We start from the raw sequence: 17,779 nt of genomic DNA on the forward strand, positions 1-17,779 counted from the left end.
ATAGACTATATTCTATAAAGAGACTCATTCAAACATATTTTTGGACTCATTTGTGCATAAGCTATATTGTTATTATGAAACACAATTCACCTAAAATAAAACACTATCATTATAACTTTTACAACAAAAATTATCGCTTTTATTTATTAAAGGGCATTCTTAAAAATACACTAGTAATATAACTTTCTTAACAATACCAGATTAATGCTCAAGTTATTGAGTTTCTATTGTTCAAATTCGGCGGAAAATAGGAACGTATTCATGAGCTTTCTTTGATCAAACTCCGATAATAATAATTTGTTTTATTTTTATTTCGTCGTGTGGATTTACCTTAAAATTCATATACAATATTCCGTTCAAATCTGAGAGCAAAATGATAGATTATATCGTTGTTATTTCAAACCAGCGATTTTGTTAAAAATAGTTGTATATTTATGTATGACAAATGATTTATTATACCTTGACCTCCGATACATATTGTAATCATGTAGATAATATAATCGTATCAATCCTATAATTACGTCATATTCAATTCCTTTCGAAGTTACTAGATACGGAGAATCCTTTATATATTAACGTACATTATTTTTTAACAATGAAACCTAAAATTTTAAAAAAGATGCGGATAATTAATAAAGGAAACACAAGTAAAGGTAAAAGAGAAAATGGTCGGGTATCGAGAAAGAAGAAACCATTAAAATGAGAAGTGAAATAATAACAAATAACAATCTTAATATACTAAATTAGAAAGAAAAAGAGTTAGATAAGAAAACAGGACTGTCATAGGAGAAAGACCTTTAAAAATACCATAGTAGAGGAGCACCCTACATTGAAATAATCAATTGAGAAGCTATTTAGTATAGAAAAAATATAGATAATATAAGAAGAATGGAGAAAACAAAATATGGGAGTAAGTAATAGAGAGAAACAAGAATAAAATCCCTCATAATATTTGGAGCGATGGAAAAAAAGTGGAAATGTTGGATATTTAATGAGACTTTTAGGATGTAAAAAACAAAAAGGGAAAATAATCGCATTGTAGCTAGTTTCAAAGAATACAAACGAGAAAATAATGTTGAAAGATAAGAACAGCTAAAAGATATTCAGGAAAAAAAGAGAGTAGAAATAGAGGAAATGAGGAAAGGATCATTGAAGGCAATGGATCCAATCATGTACAAAATGAAAATAAAATAAAATAAAATAAAGCATTAAAGTGAGAAATAAATAAAATAGAAAGTGGATATATAACTCACTAACACCAAAAAAACAAAAAAATATAACAAAGGACCAAGAGAAATAATAAGAAAATATTTCGGCTGAGGTTTTAATAACAAACAAAACAAATGAAAGGAAAGACAATAACAACAAACCGGAAATAAAGATTAATAGAAAAATATGTAAGTATATAATATCTAAAATTTAAAAAGAAATATATGGAAACTGGACAAAGACTGATCCACTCGAAAGAATTTAGAAAACTTCTTTAAAAGCGATAATACTCTAAGAGTGTGATCTTGGAAATATTGAAGTATCAGACCTATACAGAAAGATCAACAAAATAAGTATTCGAAAGAGTTAGTTTTTAGTCTTGAATATAATATTTCGTCTCACTCAAACGCACCCTTTAAAGAACGACAATCTTCTGCCAACTAATCGGTTCAGCATATTGTTTCAGTCGTAGATGCCTCTTTCTTCTACTATTTTTGTTGCTCGAGCTGGTTATTGTTAAGATTGGAAATAGCGGACGACACCTCAGCTGTCAATACCGGCCGTTTCTTCATTAATTCTCAAGTCATTGCTCTATTATATGATAAATAACGCTCGATTAGTATAATTAGTAAATATTATCAGAGATTGACATATGATCAGTACAGGTCCATTTTATATAAATCCAGGTCTATTCGGGTTGCTGTTTCAATTTTCATTTGTTTAATTTTCATAAAAAGTTTTCTAACAATTGATTTGTGGAGTTTACAACAACGTCTTAATAATTAGAAAATCCCTTAATATTCTCTCTTCTCTTATTGTTACACAGAAATTAATAAACACTTTTTGTAACTTGTACATTGCCAAATTGAGACCAAAAAAAAAGAAACACTACATCTATAATTACAACATCGGGTATGAAAATGGTATATTCGTTAAAAATTACGAACGGTTTCTTTAGGGTGACATTCTAGTTTAAAAATGTTAAAAAGTCTGTAAGATATTTTAAAAAATATGCCCTTAACAGGATTTTTCAAAATCTAAATTCTCGAAGATATCGATTATCGGAGATAGAGTTGTTTTAGTGGCGTTAACTAAAAATTAAACTTAAACATGTTTTCTCGACAATACATTTTTCAAGACTACTGATATTAAAATAAAACTGTAAAAAAATGGATTTTTACTATTTTTAAATAATTCGGAAATGTCAAAAAAATCATAAAAATATTTTGCTTTTTAAGCAGCTCTAATTTGGCGAAAACACGTTACTTTGAGCAATAGAAAAATTTAGTAAATAAATAAAGTAAATCGGTTCAGTAGAAATTGAGTTATCATGTCAATCGTCGTAAAGAAACACGTTTAAAGACCCGTCTTTAGGTGCCGCACTAAAAGCACTAAAACGTCTATATTTCCGAAAATTATTTTAACTTTTAAAAATCTGTTGAAAGGTTTAAAATTTTGAGCTTGCAAATTGGTATTTTATCAATTGATAACAATTTGATCAACGATATCTCTTGGTTGGTAGACCTAGATGTTAGACAGTTATAAAAGGTATAACTAAATATAATTTATTTTCTTCATACAAATAGCAATTTAATAAACAAAAATTATTTATTAATTATTTCAAACAAATACATGGAGCATTAACTATTAATAAATAACAACATTAACAATTACCTATTGATCAATTCCGAATTTTGTATCCATCCGGTTAAACACAATCTTATTAAATTGTGTACAGTCAAAACAATTTGAACGAATTTTTTTCTGAAGAACAAATACTGGAATAGCGTTAAGTTAATGTCATGTTGAATAAATGATGCGAATCGAGATACACGAGCCTGTTGAGAAACGTCACGTCGATTGACGTTAAGTGTATACCACAGTCCGGAGTTTTAATTATGTTTAAACTTGGATTATAAGAAAACAGAAACAGAATTCTATTATTAATATATGTCAAATCGTTTCACAACTGAATTAGAAGTTTGTTTAAAACAACTTTTTGGTTAGTAAAGAATATTCGAAAGTTATTTATATATTTGTATAATTATTTATAGAACATTCTTAAATATTTGGTAGAGAAGTAAGTTTCCATCGTTTGACAAAAGTTAAAAAAAGAGATGGTAGACAGTAACAGAAGGTACAACTAAATATAATTTATTTTCTTCATACAAATAGCAGTTTAATAAACAAAAAATATTTATTAATTATTTCAAACAAATACATGGAGCATTAACTATTAATAAATAACAACCTTAACAATTACTTATTGATCAATTCCGAATTTTGTATACATCCGATTAAACACAATCTTATTAAATTGTGTACAGTCAAAGCAATTTGAACGAATTTTTTTCTGAAGAACAAATACTGGAATAGCGTTAAGTTAATGTCATGTTGAATAAATGATGCGAACCGAGATACACGAGCCTGTTGAGAAACGTCACGTCGATTGACGTTAAGTGTATACCACAGTCCGGAGTTTTAATTATGTTTAACCTTGAATTATAAGGAAACATGGGTTCTATTATTAATATATATCAAATCGTTTCATAACTGAATTAGAAGTTTGTGTAAAACAACTTTTTGGTTAGTAAGGAATATTCGGAAGACATTTATATATTTGTATAATTATTTATAGAACATTCTTAAATATTTAGTAGAGAAGTAGGTTTCCATCGTTTGACAAAAGTTAAAGAAAGCAATGGTAGACAGTAACAGAAGGTACAACTAAATATAAGTTATTTTCTTCATACAAATGGCAGTTTAATAAACAAAAAATATTTATTAATTATTTCAAACAAATATATGGAGCATTAACTATTAATAAATAACAACCTTAACAATTACTTATTGATCAATTCCGAATTTTGAATCTATCGGGTTAAACACAATCTTATTAAATTGTGTACAGTCGAAGCAATTTGAACGAATTTTTTTCTGAAGAACAAATACTGGAATAGCGTTAAGTTAATGTCATGTTGAATAAATGATGCGAACCGAGATACACGAGCCTGTTGAGAAACGTCACGTCGATTGACGTTAAGTGTATACCATAGTCCGGAGTTTTAATTATGTTTAACCTTGAATTATAAGGAAACATGGAATCTATTATTAATATATGTCAAATCGTTTCATAACTGAATTAGAAGTTTGTTTAAAACAACTTTTTGGTTAGTAAAGAATATTCGGAAGATATTTATATATTTGTATAATTATTTATAGAACATTCTTAAATATTAGGTAGAGAAGTAAGTTTCCATCGTTTGACAAAAGTTAAAGAAAGAGATGGTAGACAGTAACAGAAGGTACAACTAAATATAATTTATTTTCTTCATACAAATAGCAGTTTAATAAACAAAAAATATTTATTAATTATTTCAAACAAATACATCGAGCATTAACTATTAATAAATAACAACCTTAACAATTACTTATTGATCAATTCTGAATTTTGTAGACATCCGGTTAAACACAATCTTATTAAATTGAGTACAGTTGAAACAATTTGAACGAATTTTTTTCTAAGGGACAAATACTGGAACAGCGCTAATGTCATGTTGAATAAATGATGCGAACCGAGATACACGAGCCTGTTGAGAAACGTCACGTCGATTGACGTTAAGTGTATACCATAGTCCGGAGTTTTAATTATGTTTAACCTTGAATTATAAGGAAACATGGAATCTATTATTAATATATGTCAAATCGTTTCATAACTGAATTAGAAGTTTGTTTAAAACAACTTTTTGGTTAGTAAGGAATATTCGGAAGATATTTATATATTTGTATAATTATTTATAGAACATTCTTAAATATTAGGTAGAGAAGTAAGTTTCCATCGTTTGACAAAAGTTAAAGAAAGAGATGGTAGACAGTAACAGAAGGTACAACTAAATATAATTTATTTTCTTCATACAAATAGCAGTTTAATAAACAAAAAATATTTATTAATTATTTCAAACAAATACATCGAGCATTAACTATTAATAAATAACAACCTTAACAATTACTTATTGATCAATTCTGAATTTTGTAGACATCCGGTTAAACACAATCTTATTAAATTGAGTACAGTTGAAACAATTTGAACGAATTTTTTTCTAAGGGACAAATACTGGAACAGCGCTAATGTCATGTTGAATAAATGATGCGAACCGAGATACACGAGCCTGTTGAGAAACGTCACGTCGATTGACGTTAAGTGTATACCACAGTCATGAGTTTTAATTATATTTAACCTTGAATTATAAGGAAACATGGGTTCTATTATTAATATATGTCAAATCGTTTCATAACTGAATTAGAAATTTGTGTAAAACAACCTTTTGGTTAGTAAAGAATATTCGGAAGATATTTATATATTTGTATAATTATTTATAGAACATTCTTAAATATTTAGTAGAGAAGTAAGTTTCCATCGTTTGACAAAAGTTAAAGAAAGCGATGGTAGACAGTAACAGAAGGTACAACTAAATATAATTTATTTTCTTCATACAAATGGCAGTTTAATAAACAAAAAATATTTATTAATTATTTCAAACAAATACATGGAGCATTAACTATTAATAAATAACAACCTTAACAATTACTTATTGATCAATTCTGAATTTTGTAGCCATCCGGTTAAACACAATCTTATTAAATTGAGGACGGTTGAAACAATTTGAACGAATTTTTTTCTGAAGAACAAATACTGGAATAGCGTTAAGTTAATGTCATGTTGAATAAATGATGCGAACAGAGATACACGAGCCTGTTGAGAAACGTCACGTCGATTGACGTTAAGTGTATACCATAGTCCGGAGTTTTAATTATGTTTAACCTTGAATTATAAGGAAACATGGAATCTATTATTAATATATGTCAAATCGTTTCATAACTGAATTAGAAGTTTGTTTAAAACAACTTTTTGGTTAGTAAAGAATATTCGGAAGATATTTATATATTTGTATAATTATTTATAGAACATTCTTAAATATTTAGTAGAGAAGTAAGTTTCCATCGTTTGACAAAAGTTAAAGAAAGCGATGGTAGACAGTAACAGAAGGTACAACTAAATATAATTTATTTTCTTCATACAAATGGCAGTTTAATAAACAAAAAATATTTATTAATTATTTCAAACAAATACATGGAGCATTAACTATTAATAAATAACAACCTTAACAATTACTTATTGATCAATTCCGAATTTTGTATCTATCGGGTTAAACACAATCTTATTAAATTGTGTGCAGTCGAAGCAATTTGAACGAATTTTTTTCTGAAGAACAAATACTGGAATAGCGTTAAGTTAATGTCATGTTAAATAAATGATGCGAACCGAGATACACGAGCCTGTTGAGAAACATCACGTCGATTGACGTTAAGTGTATACCACAGTCCGGAGTTTTAATTATGTTTAACCTTGGATTATAAGAAAACATGGAATCTATTATTAATATATGTCAAATCGTTTCATAACTGAATTAGAAGTTTGTGTAAAACAACTTTTTGGTTAGTAAGGAATATTCGGAAGATATTTATATATTTGTATAATTATTTATAGAACATTCTTAAATATTAGGTAGAGAAGTAAGTTTCCATCGTTTGACAAAAGTTAAAGAAAGCGATGGTAGACAGTAACAGAAGGTACAACTAAATATAATTTATTTTCTTCATACAAATAGCAGTTTAATAAACAAAAAATATTTATTAATTATTTCAAACAAATACATTGAGCATTAACTATTAATAAATAACAACCTTAACAATTACTTATTGATCAATTCTGAATTTTGTAGACATCCGGTTAAACACAATCTTATTAAATTGAGTACAGTTGAAACAATTTGAACGAATTTTTTTCTAAGGGACAAATACTGGAACAGCGCTAATGTCATGTTGAATAAATGATGCGAACCGAGATACACGAGCCTGTTGAGAAACGTCACGTCGATTGACGTTAAGTGTATACCACAGTCCGGAGTTTTAATTATGTTTAACCTTGAATTATAAGGAAACATGGGTTCTATTATTAATATATGTCAAATCGTTTCATAACTGAATTAGAAGTTTGTTGAAAACAACTTTTTAGTTAGTAAAGAATATTCAGAAGTTATTTATATATTTGTATAATTATTTATAGAGTATTCTTAAATATTAGGTACAGAAGGAAGTTTCCATTATTTGACAAAGGTAAAAGCCACCAATAAATTATGTCAAAAATGTGTGATATTTAACGTCGTAGAAGATATAGGAAAATGTATTAAATGCTAATGTATAAAATGGTATTATACAATAAAATGTTGAAATCGCAAAAAGTATTACAAATATAATACAAGATTCCCTGAACATAGTCCTGAGAACCTTCAGATACCGACTGTCAATCAGAAAATCGACAAAATTGAAAGCAGTTGTGGGAATAGAGACCATTCTCTTGTCAATATAGAAGCTCTTCCATAAAATAAAATTTTTAGAACAGCAACACAGGGCACATGCTTAAAAGAATCAAACCATTTGATCTTGTGTAGTGTAGTGCTGTGAGGAGAAATGATTAGTAACATGTAAAAAATAATTGAAAATAAACTTTCTACAATTCTTTTCCATCTTTTTAACAATGTGGCTATACCGTGTCGAACGACCGATGTTGGTTTAGCAATAACGATCCAATCATCGATTCATTTTCGCATTTCGCACAAATTTTATCCTGCAACACTCACTTGTAAAACGAAGAAATAATATATAAAGTAATATAATATCAATAGTATTTAATATATTAAGGCAGTAACAGACTAAGTGCTATTATTGTGATCTATTGTAATATTAAATAATATAAGGAAGCTTTAATAAAAGGAGCCTTTGGAATTTTCGAAGCATCAGTTCGAAATATATCAAGGACGTGAACAGTCTTTCTTGTCTTAAGTTGCGAAAGCCATTATCAAACTAACGTCGATAAGTCAAATGAATTTAAGCCACAGTTTAAGGAAGCCCAAGATACCTTTGTGGAATTAGGGAATGACGAAATCCTTATCGAATCGCCAAATCTTACATTCAACGGCAAACACTTTTAAGAAACAATTTTCCGAGGAAGGACAAATATACAGATAATAAATAAAGGAAATACAAGTAATGGAAAACAAGTAAACAAGTAAAGACATTTTGAAACATGTCGAAATAAAATGTTGAAAATTGAACGAGATTGTTCAGAACGGTAGATGAGGAAAATCAGGAAAGAAGGTTAAGTTACTTAAAGCTAACTAGTTAACTAACCATAGTCTATTCAAAGTTTTTTGGTACATACGTTATCAAGATATTTAATATATACCTGCCGCAATTTGTAAATTCGCTGTAGAATCATACAATATGTTCCTTAGAAGCTCAAAATAGCTTCATGGAATTAGGGATTCACGAAATCCTTATCGAATCGCCAAATTTTACATCAAAGACAAATACTTTTTAGAAATAATTTTTCGAGGAGACATCTGAAGGACACGAATGAAATTCCAATGGAAAACTACGAACATCGTTCACATTGCATCCGAAGGGCGAAACGCTGAAAAGGAAAAAAGTGATATTTTGAAGAAAAGGGACTAATTCAGAGCTGAAAATAAGATTTTTAGTTCTAGAGAATCCTTGGAACAACCTTAGATGTGAATTGTCAAGTTTTGTCGTTGTTTTAACGTTTTAACGTTTAACGACGGTGTTTGCAAGAAAGAGGTGTCTTAAGGAGGCATGAGGAGATGAACCCTTGTTGTGTGAAGATGATTCTGTTAAAAATGGGCTGATGACTTTGAGAATGGTTCCAGTTCTTTAAACATGACATATTCTAAAGTTTTTGATTCTTAGCTATCCAGATCCAATATAAGTGGAGAAACATAATCTAGGAAAACTAGTATCAAATGACCTGAGGAACTCGAAGGAAATTTGAGTGCCAGAACAAGTGATGGAGATTCTCCAACCGAATGCGTAGATAGATATTGTATTTTAAAAGACGATAAATTCTGTCAATACTCTCTGGATAATTAATATTATTTTGATGCAGTGTGCGTTATATCATTGAAATATCTTAATCCACATGCTAAATTAAGTGACTCTACCTGTGACTTTAATAACAGAATTTATATTTCTCCGGTTTTCGTTGGCTGACAAAACTAAAGTTATATATTTGTGCGCTAAAATGAACTCTGTTAAAGTTAGTTGGGAAAATCTAATAAATTTAATTCGAGATACTCTTAAAAAGAAGCAACTGAATGAAGAAAATGATGAATTTTTTTTTGTATACTTTAAAGTCTCCTTTTACCTACGAGGGTTTATTTTTACGTATTAATGTGGGCTCCGAACCACAGACCAACTTAGAAATCATCCCAGAAAACATCCGGTCTTACCCAGCCTGGTTACTGGCGTGATTGTGATCATATTCCTTGTCGGATTTTGCACAATCACAAATATTAAACAATCACAAACATAAATTTACGGCTATACCCGCGATTATCGCAACAATAAGTGGTCCTGTCGCCTTTACTACCGCGCCAACCAAGCCGGTCTATAATACATTTTTATTTAACTTTTTCAATATAATAAAACTCTTATTTTACCACAAATAAATTTGATTTTCTTAAAATGGATCTTATTTTATTATTATTTTTGACCTTTGGCACCAATTGGTTGTATAATTTTTCGATTCATCACTAAAAATATTTTGGCGAAAAATTATCGCAAAAAAATGTTAATTATAAAAATTTCCAAATTAGTTACGAAATATTAATTATATATCCTTTTTCCAAGGATAGAATCTATAAAATACAAGTTCAGATTAGCTATAGTACTGAAGTTCGGAGAATAACTGTGATGTATTTCAACAACTAAAATGTTTTCCTATTGAACGACAAAAGCTAATATGACCTATTTCTTGGTTTCTAACAAAGTCATATTTTTCTTATCAATAAAATAACACATCAAGAGCATGATCAAAATATATTTTATCCAGATAGCCATTAACAACCATCTCCGTCAATGACACTGAATCGAATGTGGACTTTGAAAATACATATTGCTAGAAGGATAAATCTTTCTCCACATAACGGAGAACATGTTGGAGATTCTACTTGGACCAATTAAGGGAATTATTAAGTTTTTATAGAGGTGTCATGTACTGTATGCAATATTTTGATCTGGTTTAGATTGACGCACTGTATATTTAAAAGATCTTAAAGTTTACTTCAGAAGAGTATTAAGACAAATTTAATTCCTCAAAGTCTTTACCTACGTATTCCTATATCTTGTAATTAATTCTTTAGAGGTATATTAAAGAAAATTATAAGCTTGTATTTTTATTATTTTTTAGTATTCTGAGATTCTGAGTTATTAACTGGTCTTGTGAATGACTAAAAAAATATATGAACTATAATATCTATTAGTGCTTAGAGACGATTTTTTACTAATTAGAACTGAGACAATATGAGCAAAAAAGCGATACAATATCGCATAGTTATTAAAGGCCAAAAGTGTAAATCTGTGAACAAAGAAGACGAATTTTACTGACGTAAAATGTGCATGTTTCCCAAAAGGTGGACCAAGATTGTAGATACAGGTTTTACGTGATTAAGCTTCAAGTCACTTGAAAAATAACAGAAGCCTTCAATTTTCACTATTAATATAATGCTTTCAAAATAGTCTAAACTAACTCTTAAAATTTTATACTAATTTGTTGATATAAGAGCATAACACAACTCATATTTACTTACCTCGTCTGTTGATGTAGTAGATATTTCACTTAACCCAGCTACTTGAATATTTCTTCCCCGAGAGTCCTCCCTCAGCTCTAGATATCCAGAGGAAGGATTCAACAAATCCCTAATGTTTTCATTGTAAAGTTCCAGATATGACATTGTGACCTGTAATGTGATTAATCAAACTAAATATATTGAATAATTGCCAATAATTTTATGAACAATATGATAAATTGGTACTGAAAACATACATAGTTAAAACGATATCATTCAACTTATACTGAACTATTATATTACTATAATGTTTTCACCTATTTTCACTAAAATCGAACGTAAAAAAGCACTAAATTTTGACAGGGATATTAATGATAGTTTGACGATATGACTCATTTTGGATTGAACCTGTCGTGAAATCGATAAAACATGTATACGAAGCTCCGACCACTAAATAAAATCGAATATTTTTTGTCGATTTTCTAAGAGCATTTATAATACTCCCAGTAAATAATAGAATTCGCAGTAAATAGAAAATGAGGTTAGATAGGTTTTGAAAAAAAAAGTTAATTGATTATTTATAGAATTCATTCTAGCTCAGCATAAAATATCAACATTTTCAGAAATATTAGATCCATAAATTAAGTTTAAATGAGATAAAACAACTGTCGTTACTGTGTATTAAATAGCATCTGGTACGTTTGTAACCAACTTCAGGTTAATTCAATTTCAGTCGAAATATGTATCATTTTGTTCAACTGTGAAGAAAAATATTTTTCAGTTGAAACTTTTTTCTGACAAATAATTATATAATGTAAAGTTTTTTACTTCATGTTATCTAAGGCAATAAAATATAAAATTAGAAAAAAATTATCAGTTGATAGATTAGATATTGTTTTAGATGTGTTTTGAAGTATATTTTAAACAAACGTTAATTAGCATTTAATTAAACTTTTTTTTTGTACTTCAGTTCCAACCTTCGTAGGGTGAAAACGTATTTTCAATACGCTCCAAGCTCTAGAAAGATACCCTTCTCTAAAATAATCATAACAGGTCCGTAACTATCCGTCTCTCAGTGGACCTAAAGCGTAGTAAATAGGCGTTTACGTGACCCAATAGAAAGACTGCATCTCATTTTAATTAATTTTTAAAATTATTTCTCATTATTTTCCTACAGTCCTTTAAAAATTCATTTTGTAAGAATAGTAGTTTATACTATATATATATATTAGTACAAAAATACTAGGTATATAATAATACTAGTCAAAAAACTAGTGTAAAAAAATAATACGTGAGTGAAAAAAGTGCGTGAAATAAACAATGTATTTTTTATTTTATTTTTTTATCTTTTGGAAGTAAAAGAAAATATTAACAATTCAAAAATGGCTAACCATAGCGTTTCAACCCAACAGTGTGCAGATGCCCTGTGGTACAAGACCAGAACAATCATCGATAAAACAAACCCGAGAAAAAGAATGGATTATAGTCATAAATAAAAAACGATTGTGAAGCCCAGATGAAGAAATCACGAGAAAACAAACAAGTAAAATATCAGTGACTATTGGTTACAAAAACCAATAGAAACAAAAATATATATATCGATTTGTCTTCTGATCATTCACCAATAATAGAAACAGTTTCTTAAACAATTACCATCAAAGACAAACCCTTCTCTGTCCAATAAGAGAATTTATTGGCCCCTATTGAGAGATAACAGACCGAAATATCTCTCTAAATTTACCGTTACAAATTGAGTTTGACTTAAAAATAGCAGCAATAAAAATTGCAAAAAATATAACAGATCAATTGAAAAGTCCCCGGCCTACCATAGTAAAACATATTATTTTGGTAAAATTATTTTTTATTCAACATAATTCCCTTCAAGGGTGACACGCTGATTATTGCGACCCTCCAACTTTTTGATGCCATTTTTGTAGTACGATTTGTCCTTTGCTTCAAAATAGGCCTCAGTTTCGGCGATCACCTCTTACGGAGAGAATACAGTGGATGAAGCCCAATTCATGAATCTTTTTCAAGATAGTCAATGAAAATTATTCCATGCGCATCCCAAAATACAGACGCCATAACCTTGCCAGCCGACTGTTGCATTTTCCCACGCTTTGGAGCGGATTCATCGTGCGCAATCCACTTGGATGGAGTGTCGATTGGACTTCGGAATGAAATGATGGAGCCATGTTTCATCCATTATCACATATCGACGCAAAAACTCGGTTTTATAACGCATGATCATTTTCAAACACTGCTCCGAATCATCAACTCGTCGTTGTTTTTAGTCAAAATTGAGCTCGCGCGGCACCTACTTTGCACAGAGCCTTCTCATACCCAAATATTCGTGAATGATATGATGTACACATTCGGTTGATATCTTTAGAGAGTTTGCTATTTCATTCAATTTCAATCTACGGTCATTCAAAATCATTTTGTTGATTTTTTTAATGTTTTCGTCGGTAAAAACCTGATTGATTTTCCTGGGGCAGTGTCCGAAAACTCGGCATCAAGCCAAGTTTTTGCTTCAACTGTGTTTTTTCCCTTCAAAAGCAATATTTTATCAACAGGCGAAATTCCTTTTTATCCTTTTTTTTTCACAATAACCAAAGTTGCTTCATTCAAAATGATATGATGCACAAACCAATGATCCGAAAGCTGCCAAATTTATACACGCGTCTATTGAGGGCTAGGTCTAACTAAAAAACATACGGATTTAATTCTAGTAGCGCCATCTATGTGTTAGACCAAAGACTTTTCAATTGACCTGTTACAGGAGGCAGTATACATAGATTATCTAACCAATCTATCGCAAAACTTGTTACTTGCGGTATATAGTATGAAGGCTGTTTATTGAAATTAGTTATTCTAACAACTTTGTGGAAAAAATGTATATATTTGCAATATATTGGCGGAATCGGCATGCTTTGTGACATATCATGAGGCTCTTCTCTTTTTAATTAATTAAAAAACTGGAATGAAATACTTATTACGAAAAGAAGATATACTATAACAATGATAGCTACATAGATGAAGATTGAGAATCATTCCGCAGTTGCTTAATATATTTATTAACATAATTTGCTTGACTTCTATCAAAACTATTGCAACTATTGCTGTTGGGGAACAAAGGGGGCTTTGAGTTGGTCAATTTGTTTATACTTTGAAAAATACCTATAATCCATGGATTCTTGTACCAATATTGCAGCTCAAGGTGTAAAGTCTCCAAAGGCTTGTTGAAGTTGCTGTAAATTACCCTAGTTTGGATAAATTTTGCTTTGTTTACGACAACCAAAGGTGAATTGCGTTAGCTCAGCCGTGTTCTATTAATATTTTGGAACACCAAAACTAAAGAAACCATTCCGTACAGAATATACCGTAGAAAGTGTTTACAATTAAGAGTTTAGTTCAGTACATTAAAATTTTATGTCTTCTTTCCTATACTTATTAAAAACTAGTATGAATTTTAAATAATATTATAATATAATATAATAATATAGTATGAATAATAATAATATAGTATGAATTTTAAATATGTCTATTATATACTGAGTGAATACTTACTGAGTACTCATCTCCTTTATCTCTTACAGCCTCGAAAATGTCATTGAGAGCTCTGATCATGATTCCTGGCTCATATGGATCTCCGACCATTGTGTGAGTTTTTCCAGCACCAGTTGGACCATAGGCAAAGACGGTACCATTAAATCTTTTTGGAGGAAAGATGATAATAATTTTAATACAAAGTATTAAAAATATTATAGATGGTTATTTAATACTTATTAATAATACAGTATGTATAGATATGGGGAAAATTTATTTCACTTTTTCCTAATAGATGACTTTAAGGTTGTATGTAAAATGCATATGTGGGTGCTATATGTTGATGAATTTTTCAGCTTTTCATCCACGTTAGAATATGACGTTTCGGTAGGGTCTCTATTATCCTCAGTTCTCTCTCTCTCTCTCTCTCTCTCTCTCTCTCTGCATATTGAAACATTGAAACTGACTTGACAGCAAAATACCTCAACATTCACCGTGTATCATAATGGTGTAATGCTTTGAAAAGGTATGACATAGAAGAAAATTACTTTTGTCCCAACGCATTATTTTTTATGAATAATAATAATAATAAAACAATAATAAACAACAACCGTACCCATTTAACACGTCTTTAACTAAATTCCTAGTTGTAACTTCATATACATCTTCTTGTGTCGAATGTTCACCAAACACTACATCAAAGGTATATTGTTTATCATATACCCGTTTATGTCGTAAAGGGTCATTCTTATCGGCATCTTCTAAGATTACAGTCTGAAACAAAAAAGGTCATTAATATATATAAATTTGTGCCTTACATTTCGCTATGTGTTTGTATTTTAATGTTTTAACATTTTGTATTTAACATCTCTGCTAATATTAATAAATATTAAGATGAGAAAAAGCAACAATACACTTTATAATTTAAACTGAAACTCAAAACAAAATAACATAGACAATATGTTACATTGATTAACACAAAAAATATATTTAACTGTTTTTATCTAATCTCTATGTATTTTTTCTCTGATTTCTATAGTATGTTGAAAATGAAAATAGTATAGAAGCTTTAAAATAGTTTTACTTCATAATGCATGTACTATGCTTTCATTCCTGTTGTTCATTCTGTACACCGCAAAGAGTCTGTGGCGATTTAAAAATGTTGTGCACGTTACTTCGAAAATTTCTTGGGTTTACCAAACTCTCTTGCTTCTGTGTCCATGGGGTAGCAGAGACTGAGCAAATTACCAAAATAGTATACCAAAAAGAGTTAGCCGCCGAGGGAGATTAACTTGAAACTTGGTGAAAAGAACATCGTCCAAATACTATTAGTACTTCTACAAAAAGTTATGTTACCACCGCTCTGCATAAGTACTCGCAAAACCTATATCGATTCAAAGGAAGATGAATGTCAGAATTGATGAATAAGAAAAGCGTATGAAAAGAGATCACACAAAATTATAATTAATTATGAGTTGATTATGATTAATTATTTTTTCGTAGCCCATGATTTCACCGAATTTATCAATTATTATCATTAACTTGTACTTCGTAAAATACGAAAAATATTTTATTCTGTAGCATACTATTTACAATTTGTGTGTAACTTCTATTATGGGATAAATAAATTCGCTCGGTTTATGTACTCTAACCGTAGTATATTTCGATCCTTGAAATATAAAGAGAAATGTTTGGCAAGCTTCCCTTTAAACCATTGCCATTTTATCCTATGTATCTTATAGAATTAGTATCATTTGAATAGAAAATAGACTCTATTTATAATTTGATTATACTATATCATTCAAGGTTTATATTAATAACAATTTTTCCACTCTCAGGTAATTAAGTTCATTTATATTTATATATTATGTTAATCAATCATCTAGTATAGCATAAATCCATTAATTAATTATGGAACTGATTCATCATATATATTAATGGATCATGCTACCATTAACATCCATATATTAATTTAGAAGCTCAAGCATTCGTCGATATTTTAGGGATAACATATTTTACAAGGCTACTAATAGTAAAACAGCTCATGTCTACCCAACTCATGACCCAAACATGTTAACCCACCTCAAATCAACGAGTTTGAGATGCGTTATAAAATTACCAACTTCAAATAACAACGAAAAATACAATTTTAATCGGAAGCTAACTAATTTGACGCCATTCATTTATTACATAAGACAATTTGGGGACCGGAGAGTTCGAACATGTCTTTTTTTTTCTTTAAAGGCAGTGGTAGAGGGTCTCTTCTTAATTTTTCTTAGACAGGTGGTGGGAGTCAAAAGCTCTCAAAAATCGTCTCACAATTATCTCAATTATTATTGAATTTCACATTTTATTTTGTCTAAAATAATATTTTTAATCTTAATTAATATCAACTAGATGAAAATGTGTCCTTTTCTGCAGAAAACTGAGTTGCAAGCTTGCTAAAACTCTGTATACTATCTATACAATCTGTGTAAAGATAGTGCCAACTTTCTAAGTGCTAATTTGAGACTTTCCTCATCGTTGTAGGTGCTCTTTTCTTAATGAAATTATTTTATTCGAAATTTATCTCGAATCCATTCCACTATTCTGTTCTCTAAAATGAAGCGCTATCTTAAGTTTTAACAAACAACCATTTATTTTACATATATAGTTATTTATTTACTCATAATAACTATAACCAAGCTTTGAGCTAATATTTTAACCATATAAAAACTATTACATGCTTGCATATATTTTAATCAGCACTATATCTTGGTGAAAATGGGATGTATCAATGTTAATAATAATTAGACCACCTAAAATAATTATTAAGTTAGTTAGTCTTATCATTTTTCTATACGCTGAATTGATGGCGCAGTGGCTGAGGCAGCAGGACGGTTACTCATATTGTTTCGATAGGCGCGGGTTCGAATCCTGCTGGGGCATCGATATTTGTAATTGTAATTGTAACTGTCTTTATAGGCAACAGTGGAAAATTTGATAAGAAATTACGACACCAGTTATGCCAGTAACCAGGTTGGGTAAGACCGAATTTCTTCTGGTACGGTCTCTAAGTTGGTCACTAGCCAGTCGGTAGGCTTAATTCCGAAGACCGTGGTTCGGAGAACACGTTAAACCGTAGATTCAGTTCAGAAAAACTCTCGTTAGTAAAAAGGAAACATTAAAATAAATTTTTTTAAAAATCTCTACAGAAAATAGGAGTTTTCCATTTCGAATTATTGAGTTATTCATAATATATAGGCGCTAATCATGGAACGCTCAAAATTGCATTGTTAACACTTTCAATCTTTGATCTGAAGCTGCAGCTGAAATAT

At 29.6% G+C, this 17,779-nt stretch overlaps 1 protein-coding gene across 1 annotated transcript in view; it reads right to left on the reverse strand.

Moving 5' to 3' along the window:
• The window catches only part of Kif19A (Kinesin family member 19A), a 62,850-nt gene that overhangs the window by 26,108 nt on the left and 18,963 nt on the right, over positions 1-17,779 (reverse strand). The window contains exons 2-4 of the mRNA XM_076402676.1: positions 15,079-15,236; positions 14,484-14,628; positions 10,935-11,084 (exon numbers count right to left, since the gene is read on the reverse strand). Coding sequence (XP_076258791.1) covers positions 10,935-11,084; positions 14,484-14,628; positions 15,079-15,236 — 453 coding nt within the window. The remainder of the gene's footprint in view (positions 1-10,934; positions 11,085-14,483; positions 14,629-15,078; positions 15,237-17,779) is intronic.

Source organism: Rhynchophorus ferrugineus, unplaced genomic scaffold, assembly GCF_030347505.1.
Source record: "Rhynchophorus ferrugineus isolate W39M unplaced genomic scaffold, kcgeb_rfMv2 rfM1, whole genome shotgun sequence".
In the NCBI taxonomy this organism is placed as follows: Eukaryota; Metazoa; Arthropoda; class Insecta; order Coleoptera; family Curculionidae; genus Rhynchophorus; species Rhynchophorus ferrugineus.